A 17,356-nucleotide genomic window follows, 5' to 3' on the forward strand; every position below is an offset into this window, starting at 1 on the left:
ATGCATGTGTCGGTCAGACACAGTAGTACATAGGGGTCTCTCTCTTACACTAATTAAGTAATCAAATAATTGACCATCTATTTGTTAACTACATTGTAAAAGATGGATAATTGGTACAGAGGAAGAGGAAAATGATAGAGAGCAACCAGAGAGATTGTATTGATGGAATTCAAAGAATGTATTCAATTGAACTTAATGAAAATAATAGTTATACAATCCCTTATATAGCCATATATCCCTATTACAATAATACCCTTCTAACTATACTAACAAACTCCACTACTGAAATAGTGTCACGTGGCATTTCTGTTATTACTAAACATTTCTGTTATTACTATTTGGTTTGAAAACTGACATAATTTATATCTGATTATAAACAAGTATATGTCTATATATATGTACATATATTGTGTGTACATAATTCATTACTAATGACAAGCACAGAAACCGCCCCTTAGAGTGATGGCCTTTCACATGTATGAAATACAAAATCAGGAAGAGTGTAAGCTGGGCTGAGATGGGCCACCGCTGCTGCGGCAAACAGAAGGTGAAGAGAGGTCTATGGTCGCCTGAAGAAGATGAGAAGCTTAGCAAACACATTACCACCCATGGTCATGACAGCTGGAGTTCTGTCCCAAAACATGCAGGTATACATATACTTGATTAATTACATTTTTCAAGTTCATGAATTTGTGAGTGAGAAAGTTTCATTTTTAGCTCGGGGTCATGGCAGGCTTGCAGAGGTGTGGCAAGAGTTGCAGGTTGAGATGGATAAACTATTTGAGACCCGAACTCAAGAGGGGATCCTTTACTCCTGAAGAAGAACAGACTATCATTGATGTTCACAGAATTTTGGGCAACAAGTGAGGATTTAATTAACCTTTTTTTTTTTAATTTTTTGTCAAACAATACTTCGTTTCTTTAAAAATGTTAGATAAGAGTCACTTAGTACTATGGTCTAGTAGTATTTCTCTTCAATTGTAAGTGAGAAGTCTTAGGTTAGATTTTCGCCAAAAGGCGAATTTGAACCACATTATTACTAGCCCACCCCCCCCACAAATAATATTGTTAGATAAGAGTCACTTAGTACTACGGTCTAGTAGTATTCCTCTTCAATTGTAAGTGAAAAGTCGTAGGTTAGATTCTCGCCAAAAGACGAATTTGAACCACATTATTACTAGCTCACCCCCCCAACAGATAATATTATTAAACAAAAAATGTAAGATAAGAGGCCGTCGATTATGATCAGTAGTTGAATTACATCAATTATTATGCTCAGTTGTTAATTAATTAGTAGTAGCACCACCACACCATTAATTTCAACTCATATAGTCACTACTAGAAATTTTGACTTTACCGATAAAATGAATTTGTCGGCAAAAGTCAAAATTTGTCGGTAAAGACTCTTTCACGACGAAAAAATTTGTCGGCCATTTTGTCACGCAAAGCATGTCGTGCAAGACTCTAGCCGACAAAATTCAACATTTCGTCGGCTATGAAGTGGTTATTTCCCGACAAAACATATTTTGCCGGCATTCTTAAACCCCAACAAAAAATTCTGTCGGAAAAGGATTTTTAAGCCTACAAAATGCACCGTTTTGCCAACAAGATATGTTCGTCGGAAAAGATATTTTGTCGGCACTGCCTTACTCTATCGACAAAATTAGCTTTGTCGGGAAAGAATTTTAATTCATTAAAAAAAAAAAGCTTGAAAACACACAAAATAATTTCTAATAATGCTGCTTTGATTAGTAATATGTATATGTACAATGGTTATACAAAGTATTATATTATACAATAATCCTATTCTACTCCCATTCCTCAATTATCGGTTTAGCAGTAGCTTCGCAATAATATCCTACAAAAATAATACAAAATCGTAATTATTATGTATGACAACATAAGAAAGAGCATCCTTAAAACCGAAACAATCAAATTGTAGCTAGGAATCTTTCTATAAGTAATAACATTATGGAGCTGCACTGATTCACACAACATCATGAAAAAGATACATTCAATTGAAGATACTTTAACATAACAATCTGTTAGAAAATGGGGATGGGCTGCAATTAACACCATAGTTACACTAAACAATGAAAACTTAACCAATTTGTCAACAAGAAAGCATGTAATCCCGTAATCAAGCATATAGTCAGACTTGAATTTCACTTGCATCTTGGATGATAAAGCATGTACTCATGTAATCAAGCACATAGTAAAAGACATTTCAAACCTTGCAATCAACATCTCAGACCACCTGCCATTTGAGAGGTACTCTTTAATCCCTTAATAAGATGCAAATAAAAATGAATGAAAGAAGGTACAATAAGTTACGCAATAATAATTAAAAGATATTCAACTCTGGGATTAATTAGTAGCCCTCAAGAATACAAAGAAAATCCTCAAACATAAAAAATTTCTCACAACTTGATCAAATTGTATTAATGACGACAATTGTAACTTATTGGGGAATCAAAATTGCTTACACAATGCTCCTTGCTCATGTCTAGGATAGACATAATCAAACTATTCGTCCATGTACTTGGAATAAACACAAGGCAGAGAAAGCAAAACATACAATATATTCCTAGCACAATCAAACTTACCTGTACAAAGCTCCTTGCTCAGTGTGTTGTGCACAATAGGGGGACAAAATATACAATATATTCTTGTCATCAGCTGAATGGGAGAGTAACACAAGTTAGGAACCGATGAGAAAACATAACAGAGGGATAATTTATACGATATACTTGAGATAAAATTCACCATCACCAGCCTCATAAGCAAGTGCAACTACATTAACTTCAATCAGGCGCACCTGGAATAAAAATAACAAGACTAATTTAATAGTATTATTATTATAATTTCGATGAAGAGAAGACTAAGTTAATATAGACTTGCACATGTTACCACATCTACATATGAGTTGTGTAACAACTACATATGTTGGATTATTCAAAAGATTTGCAAACAACATGGAGTTTAGAATGGTTTAGAGAGATCCTGGCAAATAGCTAACATTGTACATGTTACCTGTCAATTTGAAGAAGGCATCACTTGCATAAACTAAAGGCATGTCTGGTAAGTGCAGATCAGTTCTGCAAGGCAACACAACCATATCAAAGCAAACAAAAAGTACAATCATCAGTAAGATTGTAAGAGATAAAATTAAGGCTGAACTGAGAAGGCCTACCCCTGATAAGCTGGATCTCTTCCCACAAACTAATATGGCCATTAACTCCGGACAAGATGTTATTAACTGCAGTTGCAGCTCTCGTCTTCTCTACATCACTTGCCTTGCAACATTCTTCAATGTCGGATCCTGCATGTTACATAGTAAACTAAGACTCAACCACAACAAAATTTTGGTCACAATCAAAACCAGAAACCACGATCAACATAGCTAGAACACCAAAAAGAATGTAATTTAATATTAACATCACAACCAATCATAGATAACAGGAAGCCACAATTGAAAAAGTTATATATTACAACATTACTTGGAACAAAAGAATTGAGATGTGGCATTACACGAATCTTTACTATCAGCATCATCTAGTGCAGATTCCAAAACCTTCGCCCTGTTCCTCAATCCCTTCCACAAAACATTCGCCCCTCTGTGTTCGGTCGAGTCACAAATAACATGTGGGGATTAGGAAGTGGATCAGCAATCAAAATTAATAATCCAAATTGTCGTATACACCAAGCCCTGCAACTTAAAAGGTTAAATTAAATTTTCCAACTTAAAACCCTATATTAAATTCTACAAATTGAACTGGCAGACATAGAATTAGAGAGGAGAATGAAGATAATCACTTGCAGAGATCACTGACCTTCGAGTTCTTGGCAGCTTTGATGGTTTTTTTTTTTATCCACCCTAATAAACATAACACACAATAGGCTCGCAACCTAATACAAATTCAAGCCCACAAATTCCATTTCAATTTTGACAAAACAAATCGAAAAAGAAAATTGAAAACCTTAAGAGAATTACAGAGACAACTGATGGGTTTATGCACCAGAACTAGAATTGAAGATGACAATTAGAAGGGAAAGAAAAAAAAAACCTTTTCGAGGGCTTTGAATTTGACGTCGGTTTCGATCTCCAGCGGAAGGAGGCAGTCGGTCGGTATGTGTATTTGCAGCGACCAGGGAGAGGGAGAGGGAGAAGGAGTGGGACGGAGAGACAACATCTTCGTGCTTGACTAAAGCGCTTAATTCTTTTCTTTCTTTTTTTCTAACTCCGCGCTTCTATTTTGAAACCGCGCTTCCAATTTGAAATCGCGCTTTTATTCCGCGCCTCATTTTTGGTTAATAGTTTTACCCTCAGCCGAGGAAATATTTTTTGTTGCCCCGAAATCGTCGTCTAGTATTCTAAGATAGCAGGGAAGGACAATTTACCCGTCAAAATTAAACTAGTCGGGACATTGCATTTATGCCGACAAAATGATGGTCGGTTAACATTCGAATTTTCTCAGCTAAAATTAATGCTATAAATTGGTTTTGGCTTGAATATTTAGTCGACAAATTAAAATTTTAGTCGGTAGAGGACTCTTGTGCCGATAAAATTTTACTCTGTCGGCTTAGAATTTGTCGGCAAAATAAGATTTTCTAGTAGTGAGTGTGAATTAAATGTGTTCTCTCTAACATTACTCTATTTCTTCATATGCCAAAAAGGCGAAAGAAAAGGTGGATTCATCGCAATTTGATGTTGTTTGGTTTGGTTGTCACAGATGAGCTCAGATTGCCAAGCATCTCCCCGGAAGAACAGACAATGAGGTGAAGAATTTCTGGAATTCATGAATTAAGAAAAAGCTCATGTAACAAGGTTTGGACCCAAAAACCCATAACTTGCTTCCTAATTCTCATCATCAGAGATCAGCTTCTAACAAGGTTGCAAGCAGTAGCCAATCACCACTACTGCAATTACATAGTCAACAGCAACCCATTCAAGTGCCTTTCACAGAAATAAATGCATCACCTATTAATGTGACATTACGTACTGATCAATATCATGATCTTGATCAAAACCCTAGTAATGCTTCTTGGACTAAAGTTGAGGATCCTACCTTCAATGACATCACCAGGTTACCTCATCAACCATCCACTGATCACAGCACACTGATCAATAATATTCCCTCTTCATGGTCGTCTTCCTCGGTGAACCTATCAGTGTTTGGTCTCTTGGAAAATTGTAACATCTGGCTTTCTGGTGCTGATCCCTTTGAAGCACCAAGAATACTATTGGGAGAGCAGTCAAAGGGAGAAGCAGTTCTACAGCAAGAAAATGAGACGCTCTTGGATCAGATGGAAATTAAGCGTATTGAGGATATGGATCATGCTTCAATATTTGAAAGTTCTAGTATTGATTTTAGCTTTGTCGAGTCTACACTTAAGTCGTGTGAAGAAATATCGCAGGATCTGAACTCTATGTGTAATTTTGCATGGAGATATTAGACTTGTTTTGCGTGCATACTTTATTGAACTTTTCTCTGTTGAGATTTAAGCTGCATACTAGCTTAATATCGAACTGCAGATGACAATCCTGCAGAAAGAAGTGAAGAGAATACTGAAATCGAAGAGATGAAGAACTTGCTATGTTTAGCAAGTAGCCGTTAGGTTCAAATGTGCAACGGCTAATTCCATTTTCTGTTTTTAGAATGCTTACAGCTGGTGTTCTTATCTTTTTAATTGTACTTTGCATTCCCATCTTCTTCCAAGTGGATGGATGATATCCTCCGATGACCATTAATGGCCGGAGAAGGTTTCTAGGTCCCTAGTGTGTAGGATCTGTTTTTGACCAGTTGTGAGTAATATAGTCCTTGTAATCTTTATGGTTTTTGATATGAAAAAGATACTGACTCTTGCTCTTCCTCTCTCTCTCTTGAAAGAAAAACTCAGTTTTTAGAAAAAGCTTCAACTTCTATCGAAGAATATCAACCAAAACACCATGCCTGATACCATTTCAAACATGGTATCAGAGCACTAGGTCTGATTCCAGAGAGGGGCGTAAAGCTGTGAGAGAGGTTCTTCTTGAAAAAAGGTCTCAGAAGGGATAAAGGTGGTTCCTTATTGGTTGATTCACTGATACTCACTAAGAAAATGGTGGGATCAGGTTCTTCCGGTGGAGATTTACGAACTCCACAGTTTGATGGTGCAAACTACGATTTTTGGGCTGTCAAGATGGAGACTATCCTCATAGCGCAGACCTATGGGATGTAGTAGAACTCGGAGTGCAACCGCAGCAGGTTTCCGTGGAGGAAGAAGCCTCTGGAGAGGAAGGAAGTGAGATTGAGCATGTTCCAGTGGAACCACCCACCATCTCCAGAGAAGACAGAATCAAAAACGCCAAGGCGTTGAGTATCATACAAGGAGCTATAACAGATGAGTTCTTTCCTCGTATCAGAAATGAGAATACTGCAAAATGGGCTTGGGACATTCCAAGAAGAGAGTTCAGAGGAGATAAAAAGGTAAGAGCTGTAAAACTTCAAGCAATTAGGGCTGATTTTGAGTATATGAGAATGACAGATAGTGAAAACCTAGATGACTATTTGGGTAGGTTTTTTGGAATTGTGAACAATTTGAAATCTCTTGGTGAAGATGTGACTGAACAAAGAATTGTGCAGAAACTATTGATGAGTCTAAGTAGGAGGTATAAATCCATTGTGTCCATTATTGAGGAAACTCGAGATCTGGATGCTATTAGAGTTGAAGAAGTCATTGCATCTGTCAAAGTATATGATAAAAGGGAAGACTTGCATGATGAAAGGGATAAATTGACAGGAACTGAGAGGGCTTTTAGTAGTCTCAGAATTGGAAATAATCAAGTCACTGGTACCTACAAGGGTTCACAAAGTAGGCCAAATCAAAAGTGGCAGGGACAAAACAAGAAAGGATCAAATTGGTCTCTAAGTGGGAACTGGAACAACAATTCTGGAGGAAATTGGAATAACAGATTCAATTCACAGAACAAGCAAGGAAGCAGTAGTCAAAGTTCTGTGAAACCACAGTGTCAAGTGTGTCAAAAATATCATTTTGGTGTGTGCAGATACAAAGGAAAACCCAAATGTGGAAAGTGCAATTGTTTTGGTCATATTGCAAAGGACTGTGATAGTCACAAGCAAGTTGCCCACTATGCAAGGGAAGAAGAAGTAACTACAGGAACCATGTTCTACGCTTGTCACTCATCAATTATGCAAGATAGAAGTGTGTGGTTTGTGGATAGTGCTTGCAGCAACCATATGACATCACAAGAGTCTGCTTTAATAAACCTTGACAGATCTGTGACCTGTAAAGTTAAAATGGGCACAGGTGATCTTGTACAAGCAACTGGAAAAGGCACTTTAGTGGTTGAAACTCAGCGTGGGAAAAGATATATAAATGAAGTGTTGCTGGTTCCAGGTTTGGATGAAAACTTACTGAGTGTAGGCCAAATGATAGAGCATGGTTACTATGTCCTATTTGGGGGTAATATGGCAGTAATCTTTGATGATAGCAGGCTTAACAATGTTGTAGCAAAAGTGATCATGGCAGGAAATCGATGTTTTCCTCTTTCACTAGAGTCTATAACCCCTGCAGCAAGAAAAGCATCTATGGTTGAAGATTCATGGTTATGGCATAGAAGGCTTGGACATCTGAACTTCACTAGCATGAAGAAGATGCAGCAGAAGGAAATGGTACTTGGACTACCTGTTTTGACAGAAATGAGAGATGTGTGTGAAGGTTGTGTGTCAGGCAAGCACCACAGAGAACCTTTTGACAAAGAAAAAACGTGGAGAGCAAGCTGTCCACTTGAATTGGTGCATACAGATTTGTGTGGACCTATGCAAAACGAATCCATTGGAGGGAATAGGTACTTCATCACATTCATTGATGATTTCTCAAGAATGTGTTGGGTATACTTTCTCAGAAACAAATCTGATACCTTCAATGTGTTCAAAAAATTCAAAGTTTTTGTTGAACTGCAAAATGGGTTCAGTTTGAAGAAGCTAAGAAGTGATAGAGGTGGTGAATACACCTCACATGAATTTATGGATTACTGTGCAAGCATGGGAATGGAGAGGCAACTGACAATTGCATATTCACCTCAGCAAAATGGAGTTGCTGAGAGAAGAAATATAACAGTTTGTGAAATGGCAAGATCCATGATGGCTGAGAAAGGAATCCCTGTGTCTTTCTGGGCAGAAGCTGTAAGTACAGCTGTGTACCTTCAAAATAGATGTTTTACAACATCTGTCCTAGATAAGACACCTTTTGAAGCATTCACAGGCAGGAAGCCTGGAATTAAGCACCTGAAGGTATTTGGGTGTATCTGCTATACTCATGTCTCATCACATCTGAGGCACAAATTTGATGAGAAATCCAGAAAAGGGGTTTTCATGGGATATGGAAGCTGTGAAAAGGGGTATAGAGTGTATGATCTGCAATCTAAGAAAATAGTACTCTCAAGAAGTGTAATTTTTAGTGAAAACCAGTCATGGAATTGGAAAAGTGATCAAGTAGAATCTATCTCAATACCTCTCAATCTTGAAGGAAATGACTCTACAGAAGAAGCTAGAGAGGAACAAACCGATGAAATCCAGTTTGACAATGTTGAAGGTTCTCATTCACACACTATTGTGGATGAGTTGGTTGAAGATAATGGTGGAAGTCACAGTCAAGGCTCCACACCTAGCTTCACCCCAGTAAAGTTGAGAACTCTGGAAGATATATATGCAAGGTGTCACATGTGCATTATAGAACCAGAGAACTATCAAGAAGCAGCAAGTGAAATAGCCTGGCAGGAGGCTATGAATGCAGAGTTGGAAATGATTGAAAAAACAATACCTGGGAGCTTGTTGATAGGCCTATAAATAAACCTGTTATAGGTGTGAAATGGGTGTTTAAAACTAAGCTAAATCTGGATGGAACAGTTCAAAAACACAAGGCCAGACTTGTGGCAAAAGGTTATGCACAGAAACCTGGGATAGACTACAATGAAACCTTTGCACCGGTGGCAATGTTAGATACAATTCGAACACTCATTGCTCTTGCAGCACAAAAGGGTTGGAAGTTGTTTCAGTTGGATGTTAAGTCAGCATTCCTAAATGGTGTGCTTGATGAAGAGGTGTATGTTGAGCAGCCTGAGGGTTTTGAGTTGGCAAATGCAGGTCACAAGGTCTATAAGTTAAGGAAGGCCTTATATGGACTTAAACAGGCACCTAGAGCCTGGTACAGTGAGATTGATGCATATCTCTCTTTGTGTAAGTTCAAAAGAAGCACAAGTGAAGCCACACTATATACAAGATCTGATGATGAAGGAGGGTTGATAATTGTGTCAATTTATGTTGATGACATTGTATATACTGGAAGTAGCGACAAGATGCTCAGTGAGTTCAAAAGGGAAATGATGGAGAGATATGAAATGTCTGATCTCGGCCTTCTACATCACTTCTTAGGTATGGGAATACTGCAAACTGATCAAGGTGTGTTTATACACCAAAGTAAGTATGCTAAGTCTTTACTTGTGAAATTTGGGCTCGAAGATTGCAAACCAGTTTCTATTCCTTTGCCCACTGGTGAAAAGCTAAAGAAAGTAGATGGGAGTGAATTAGCCGATGAAGGACTTTACAGAAAAATAGTGGGAAGTCTACTGTATTTAACAGCAACTAGACCTGATCTGATGTATGCTGCAAGTTTGTTATCAAGGTTTATGAATGGTCTGACTAAGAAGCATTTGGGAGTTGCAAGAAGAGTACTGAGATATGTGCAAGGGACCCTAAACTATGGCATTGAGTATGTGAAAGATAAGTCTGCAATCCTCATTGGATTCTGTGATGCAGATTGGGCAGGCAGTGAAGATGATAGCAGAAGCACCTCAGGTTATGCATTCAGCTTTGGCAGTGGGGCATTTTCTTGGGCTTCTGTGAAACAAAACACAGTTGCATTGTCAACTGCTGAAGCTGAGTATGTTTCAGCAGCTGAGGCAACTGCACAGTCAATTTGGTTGAGATTCGTTCTTGATGATTTTGGGGAAATGCAAACTGAGGCAACACCTTTATTTTGTGACAATATGTCAGCAATTTCTATGGTCAAAAATCCTGTATTTCATCAGAGAACTAGACACATAAACAGGCGGTATCATTTCATAAAGGAAGCTCTGCAAGAAGGGGTGATCAAGTTGCAGTTCTGCAGAAGTGAAGAACAACTTGCAGACATATTTACAAAAGCTTTGCCAAAAGATAGATTTAATCAGTTGAGATTGAGACTTGGAGTTAAGCCAGTAAGCAGCTTAGGAGAGGCTGTTGAGATTTAAGCTGCATACTAGCTTAATATCGAACTGCAAATGACAATCCTGCATAAAGAAGTGAAGAGAATACTGAAATCGAAGAGATGAAGAACTTGCTATGTTTAGCAAGTAGCTGTTAGGTTCAAATGTGCAACGGCTAGTTCCATTTTCTGTTTTTAGAATGCTTACAGCTGGTGTTCTTATCTTTTTAATTGTACTTTGCATTCCCATCTTCTTCCAAGTGGATGGATGATATCCTCCGATGACCATTAATGGCCGGAGAAGGTTTCTAGGTCCCTAGTGTGTAGGATCTGTTTTTGACCAGTTGTGAGTAATATAGTCCTTGTAATCTTTATGGTTTTTGATATGAAAAAGATACTGACTCTTGCTCTTCCTCTCTCTCTCTTGAAAGAAAAACTCAGTTTTTAGAAAAAGCTTCAACTTCTATCGAAGAATATCAACCAAAACACCATGCCTGATACCATTTCAAACATTCTCGCCAAAATTTCCAGATTTTACACGTTTTGAGGTATCTTGTGGCAAGGGAACCAACTTTTTGGCGACTCTTTGACCATTTCCCAGCGAAAACTTAACAGCAAGACAGCGAGAGTAACTGCCCAAAGCATATATTTCATGAGGAATTGGACCTTCAGTAGTTGTCTAATATTGTATCAGAACTACGGTTCTAAGAGAACCTGATTAGTTCAAATCCTCGACCATCATCATTGAGTTATTTCTCCAAGTCTCGTGGTTATCTGACTGGTTACTTAATTAAGTGCTATACTTTAAGTCTATAATCCATGTTTATATAGTAAACCATTTTCCAATGAGGGACACATACAATATATTTATTCCAATAATCATTTTCTTTCAAATAACACCGTCACAATATAATCTGCTTATCCATTTCCCTTCCCAAAATTGACCTAGCACGATTCAACACCAACATGCAAAAGGGGGGAGCCAATACAAGGAAAATTATAAACGAAAAAAAAAATGATTGTATGCCTTGGGAGTAATATAAAGTACTTCATTCTCTATTGTGAAGTACATTATATATAGCCTTATCATAATGATCTCATTTTCTGGCAATATAAATCCACCACTTCTGGTTATTTAGCCAATGGAACACTATATTTTATTTCTAGCTACCTTTGTGTCAATGAATTGAAGTATGAAAATATGAGTGTTAGTATGCAGTACTTAGTCTTGCATGGAGAGGGCCACAGAGTTGTCTTGAGATGAACATAAAGAGAAGATCTCTTCAAATGATCCATTCATGTAATCCTTGAACTTGTCGTACGACATGTACTTGTCGATGATTTCTGGCTTTGCTGTGTTTGTCTCTGCAGCTAAATTGATCTGCGGGAAGTCTTCAAGTTCTAAGGGTGGGTAAGGAAATTGATAGGTATTCAGTGAGCTCGCATTGGGCGGTATATATGTTTCCTGCATTATTTGGCAGACAATTACAATAAATTGGTATTAATCACATGAGTCTTAAACAAAGAAATCAAGATGCAAACTTAAACTCTGTTTTGGTTCATACACATGCACGCACACATTAACTAGACATGTATATGGAAAATAACATGACGAAGATTATTGTGAACAAATTATATACTGAATTTCATTGAAGCAATTACTGGAATTTTAATATATAAAATCATTTTTAAACAGTTTTTTTGTCTTTCAGAAAAGAGAAATAGGGAAGCGTTCAAATTGTTAGGGAGAGATGACTAAAACGAAAAGGCATTGGGGATAAAGAAAATGGAGAGGAGCACTAAGAGGAAAATTAGGAAGAAATATGTTTGAGTCAGTCAAAAGAAGTTATAGATGTTGATGAAGAAAGCCCATTTGAGTCAGTCTACTATAAAGATTTTTGAATGAAGCTTTAGCAAAAGGATATAACTCATTACTTGCAACTTTTGTTACTTTAAGATCAAAAGAAAACTCTAAGGCCTTGTTTTGTGGGCCACTTCCAACCAATCATAGGAGGTTTGTGCGTGTTTGAATGTGCCCATGATCATGGTTCATTTACGTAGCTTGATCTTAAAATTATATGTATGGGGTGTGAACATGAAGCCTTGGAGAGTATATGTAAAGCAGATTAGCTATATACAAAAGTAGAATATTTCCCAAAATGTGCCTTCGCAAAAGGAAGCAATGATATCATGAAGATTTAAAAAGACTTTAAAAGAGCATATTATTTTGTTATATATGTAGGGGTCTCTCTTACTAGACGGTCGCAAAACTATTAATTTGAATTATTAATCATGCAGTCATGTCTGTTTAAATATAATGTTTAAATTAATAGTTTGATAACATAACATATAGATTGTTATGTACCATTATCTATTATGAGTGCGTAAATGTATTGTCCTGAAGAAAATGAATTTGTAAATAGTACTTTGTACAAACCTGAAGTAGATCTGAGGAGCAGTGGACACCAAAAGAGTATAGATCAGCTGAACTGTTTGCTTCATCAGAAGCAAATGGAGCTTGTAAATCATCAGCTATGCCAGTTTCAGTAGGTGTGCCTTGAGTGAGATCTGAAGAAGAGGTGTCAGATAGAAATTTGGGATAATCATGGTTGGAATCATTCTCATCTTGATCAGTTTCAATCCCTCTTGAAGCTCCCTCATTAATGCCACTAGTGTCTTCCCCTAACAATTGTTCATTGGAGACCCATATTGAATCATTGTCTGCATTGTTAATCCCAATCGGCGTGTATTCTTTGTTACTCTTGGGCATTTGTATTGTTTTCTTGAACACTCGGCACAATGCGTAAGAATCCTGTGTAATTCAAAATAACCAACAAGTTAAACATGGCTGGCTAAACTTACATATATGCATATATGTAAGTGAAGAAAGTTGGAGTTCCACAAATCAACCAATAAGTTAAACATGGTATGCTAAAATTACATATATACATGTAAGTGAAGAAAGTTGGGGTTCCACCATAAAATCAATTGACAATATGGGGAGTAGTCCAAGCTCTTATAAGCCCTTGTAAGGTTTATTCTTTCACCGATGTGAAACTCTTTTATCTTCACATCCACACACTCCCCATCACGTGTGGTGAATTTTCAAGCCAAACACGCGGATAACATGCACGAACCTCACATGCACGCCTCCTCACGTGTGGCGAATTTTCAAGCTAAACACTTGGACAACACAAATTGGTTGACGTAGAGCATGTGTGGCCATTGGATTTCACACATAGACCAACCTACTCTAATACCATAAAGAAAGTTGAGGATCCACCATAAAAGTAATTGGCAATATGAATAGTAACTTAATTACTTATAAGCATAAGGTTCTTCCTTTCCTCGATATGTGATTCACTAGTAAGCATAACAAAGACTCTTCGGATCTCTTTCTCCGAAGCCTACAGATCAAGTGATTTGGACCCTTAAAATTTGATCCAACGACTAAAAACAGAGAAGTTAGCAAAAAAATTTAAAAGATATAATAATTTTTTGCCGTTATTTCAAATTTCAAGGACCCGGATCACTTGATTCATGGGATTTGGAGGAAGATATCCGAATATGATCTCTTTCTATAAATGAAAAGCAAGCACAGAAAGAAAAGGGGAAAATAGAGCAGAAATATGTGTGATGCTAAAGTCTAGAAAAAGATACTAGCAAGTACACCTAAAGTGTAGACTGAAGAGTCTTTAATCATCATGTTGATAAGCTAATTCCTTTTAAAGGACAAGAAAGAAATTAAAGAAAAAGTACAAAGAGTGACATTGAATTTTGCTTTTATTCGAGTCCATAGACATTACATATGTACGAATGATGGCGTAAATTGTGACCAGTATATAGATATAATGATATTATACAGGAAGATGTTCAGATTCAATTAATGTTTCTAGCTAACTGTTTTGTACACTAGTTAAAGTGCATACTGGGATGCGCTCTTTAATATATCAGTCAAGCACTGGATTCATATACTTAATTGGAAACCCTAATTACAATAATTCTTGTATGGTAGTTACGATAATGGTGTATAATTAACTTTCTTTAGATATCAGAAACTCTAATTTTTTTTTTTTTTTAAAGTCACCAAACCCTAATTATAAGGGTACAACTCTCTCTCTTGCGCGTCTTAAACACCAACAGTTGCACACTCTTTATGAAACAGTTTAAGTAAATTCTCTTCAGTGAATTCAAGCAGCTAGCCCTTATATTAAATCATTGTCATTAGATTTTCTAACTCCAAAAATGCTTATATTTACCAATTTTAAGCAAAAAGGAAAATGGAGGGAATTAGATGCATACTAAACCATACAACTAATGATCTACTACAAGTATATTGCGTACTTATATATACCTTTATAGATGATGACCCATTGCCACACACAGAATCGACCAGCCGGTACTCATGCATAACCCAGTTGGTTCTAATACCATGGGGGGCTCTACCTCTATAGTAAACCAATGTCTTCTTCATGCCGACAGCACGCCTCTGACTGTTCACCGCCCGGTCTTTCCCAGTCGCTTTCCAGTACCCAGCTCGAGTAGCCCTATTCGTTCTCGACCCGTTGGGGTACTTCCTATCCCTCGGGCTGTAGAAGTACCACTCCATGTCTTTGCTCGGAAGAAACGACTTATCTACAGTAAACAGAATATGTCAAACTTATGTACAGTAAGAGAAATTCTGTATTCCTATTGTAATGGATTAAAGAGTTAAGAGTGTGAATTTTAAAGTATTGGATTATTCTATATTTTTCTAAATGGTTGATAAAACCTCAACTTCTTTTATCATGTTTGCTTGAAATATTATTATTATACTAGAATTATATATTTACATGAGGCACAAAACAAAATCAAGTACATACCAGGTAAATCCCATGGCTCACATTTGTAGAGGTCGACCTCTGGGATAATTTCTAGCTCAATGGTGCGACCATTGATTTTTCGATCTAGATAGTAAGCAACAAGCTCTTCATCTGTTGGGTGGAATCTGAATCCAGGAGGAAGACTCATGGGTGCCATTGCAGTACTCTCTGAGAGTGTGAGAGAGATGAAGTTAAACACAGAGAGAGAGAGAGAGAGAGAGAGAGAGAGAGAGAGAGCGAGCGAGCAAAACTCTGGACTTGAACTAAACTGGCTTGCGCGACAATGGACTATATAGGCCACTGTTGGCATCAAAGCTACAGACATTTGCCCTTCGATTTCCAAAGTATTACTTATATTAATGTTGCCATGATTGATCAGATCCAAGAGAGAGTGGTTTTTTTGGTAGTTAAAGACTGGGAAGTGGGGTTGAAAAGAGAGGGAATATTAGGATGGTGATATTTGGATCTTGGCTTTTGAAGAGATTCTATGTAAGGTTTTGTGTGAAAACCCAGAGAGAGGGATAAGAAGCTTCCCTTCTTTTGTCTGCTCACAAACTAACAAAATACAGTGGCACTCTCAAAAGGCTGTCTGGGTCCACTAAACCGTCCATACCCTAAACACGCAATACCATGCCCTAATCCTCTATTTTAATAATCATTCTGCAATCGCAAACCCTATTATATACAGTACTCTATCTACTTTTATACATACAATATTTGATGTATTGTACTACCGAATACTTTAATCAACAACGTTCTCATTTTTCACAGCTTTTTTTTGGGTATTCTGCAATCCATTCTCATATTCTTTTCTTTGTATACCCAGGTATAGATTAGGTTTGCATTATGAACATTTTCTATTTTGTTAGGAAGACCAAATTTTAGATCATATTTTGTAAATTATATGATGTGGCAATTGATGATTAAGCTCATTTATTAATAATTTATATAAAAAAAATCTAACTATCAACTGTTACATCATGTGATCTATAAAAAATAATTTTAAATTTTGGTTTCTCTAACACCACCCTTGAGATTGTAGTAGCTGTTAGATAGTTGGATGACGTCTTCTGGAGACCATAAACGTAGGCCGTATGTAAGAGAAAAGGGGGAAGCTCCTCCTATTTTAAAACTGCTATTAATTATGACAAGCCTTTTATAGGTTTGTGCCATTCATGCTATGCAATCTTGTTTTAGAGATTTGTGGATAAAGCAATGCAATTAATATATTTGAATTACATGCAGTGAAGTTGATTGAATGAGGTCATCATGAAATCAATTCTCATCAACCACGGTTTCTGAATCAAAGAAACCACACTGAAGTTCATAAATAGCTTACTAGTTAAATTGCATGTACAAATTTGATTATAAAAATGCATTATGAATAACATGCTTATTACTTGAATAAAAAAAGAGTTCAATTTCACTCGTCAAGGATGAGGAGTGATTTCTGTTCAAAATACTTCTTGGTCGATTCACAAAATTTTTTGCTTATAATCGGAACTATTAATATTAAAAATTATTATGTAAAAATTATCTCTGCAAAAAATCAATAAAATATAAAATTGTTTAGTTATCAAATTGTATAAAAGAAAATGATAGAAATCTATAAAAGTATTACAAACTCAGCCGGCAATTCTAATACACATACAGAGCTTTCTAATGTTTTTCATTCTCATCATGCGGATTTGGTTTGCATCTTTGAACCTGTAGTTACTCTTGGTTCTATCTCTCTTGCTTTTTGGGATTCATTGGATTTATCTTTAACTGTTGTTAACCACAAGGGTGACTTTTTGCGTAATATGTGGATTGTACATTCTCCTACTTGTTGCTCTCATTATGTGATTTCTTCTACTACACAACATATTACTATTCAGACTTCTTTTGGTGGTGTTCTTTCTCATTTCACTATTGTCTATGCTGCCGACGTCGAAAATTATGGTGTGATTTTTTGGGTATTTGTTCTTATACTACTGTACCTTAGATGGCAATTGGCGACTTTAATGTTGTTCTTAGCGCTCATGAACAAGTGGGTGGTTGTTTGCCAGCTCGAACTTCTTATGTGGATTTATACAATATTGCTGGGTTTTATGAATTTACTCATATCGACACTGTTGGTGATTTTATACCTGGGGCTAAAGGTCGGGATGTTCATGCACTACTACAAAAGTGGTTTATTGTGTCGGTGGTTGGTGTCGGTTTTATATAATATAGTGGTGGATTAGACATTTCTAGCAGCCACTTTA

General features: G+C 36.8%; 1 protein-coding gene and 1 pseudogene across 1 annotated transcript; one reads left to right on the forward strand and one right to left on the reverse strand.

Moving 5' to 3' along the window:
* Positions 1-447: 447 nt before the first annotated feature.
* Positions 448-5,696, forward strand: LOC114827318 (transcription repressor MYB6-like; annotated as a pseudogene).
* A 5,390-nt stretch (positions 5,697-11,086) lies between these two features.
* LOC103445932 (NAC domain-containing protein 71-like) lies at positions 11,087-15,986 on the reverse strand. The gene is made up of 4 exons (XM_008384986.4): positions 15,111-15,986; positions 14,603-14,883; positions 12,686-13,060; positions 11,087-11,713 (listed from the first exon to the last, which is right to left on the reverse strand). The coding sequence occupies exons 1-4, from the start codon at positions 15,433-15,435 to the stop codon at positions 11,471-11,473; spliced, it is 1,224 nt and encodes a 407-aa protein (XP_008383208.3). The 5' UTR covers positions 15,436-15,986; the 3' UTR covers positions 11,087-11,470.
* Between the last annotated feature and the right edge of the window lie 1,370 nt (positions 15,987-17,356).

The sequence above is a fragment of the Malus domestica genome, chromosome 10 (genome assembly GCF_042453785.1).
Source record: "Malus domestica chromosome 10, GDT2T_hap1".
Taxonomy (NCBI): domain Eukaryota; kingdom Viridiplantae; phylum Streptophyta; class Magnoliopsida; order Rosales; family Rosaceae; genus Malus; species Malus domestica.

Coding starts and splice junctions, on each gene's coding strand:
- LOC103445932 (XM_008384986.4), bottom strand. CDS start 15,435: ATGTCTGTAGCTTTGATGCCAACAGTGGCCTATATAGTCCATTGTCGC. Junction 13,061..14,602: donor ATGGGTCATCATCTATAAAG/GTATATATAAGT, acceptor TGAATTACACAG/GATTCTTACGCATTGTGCCG. Junction 11,714..12,685: donor GCTCCTCAGATCTACTTCAG/GTTTGTACAAAG, acceptor CAAATAATGCAG/GAAACATATATACCGCCCAA.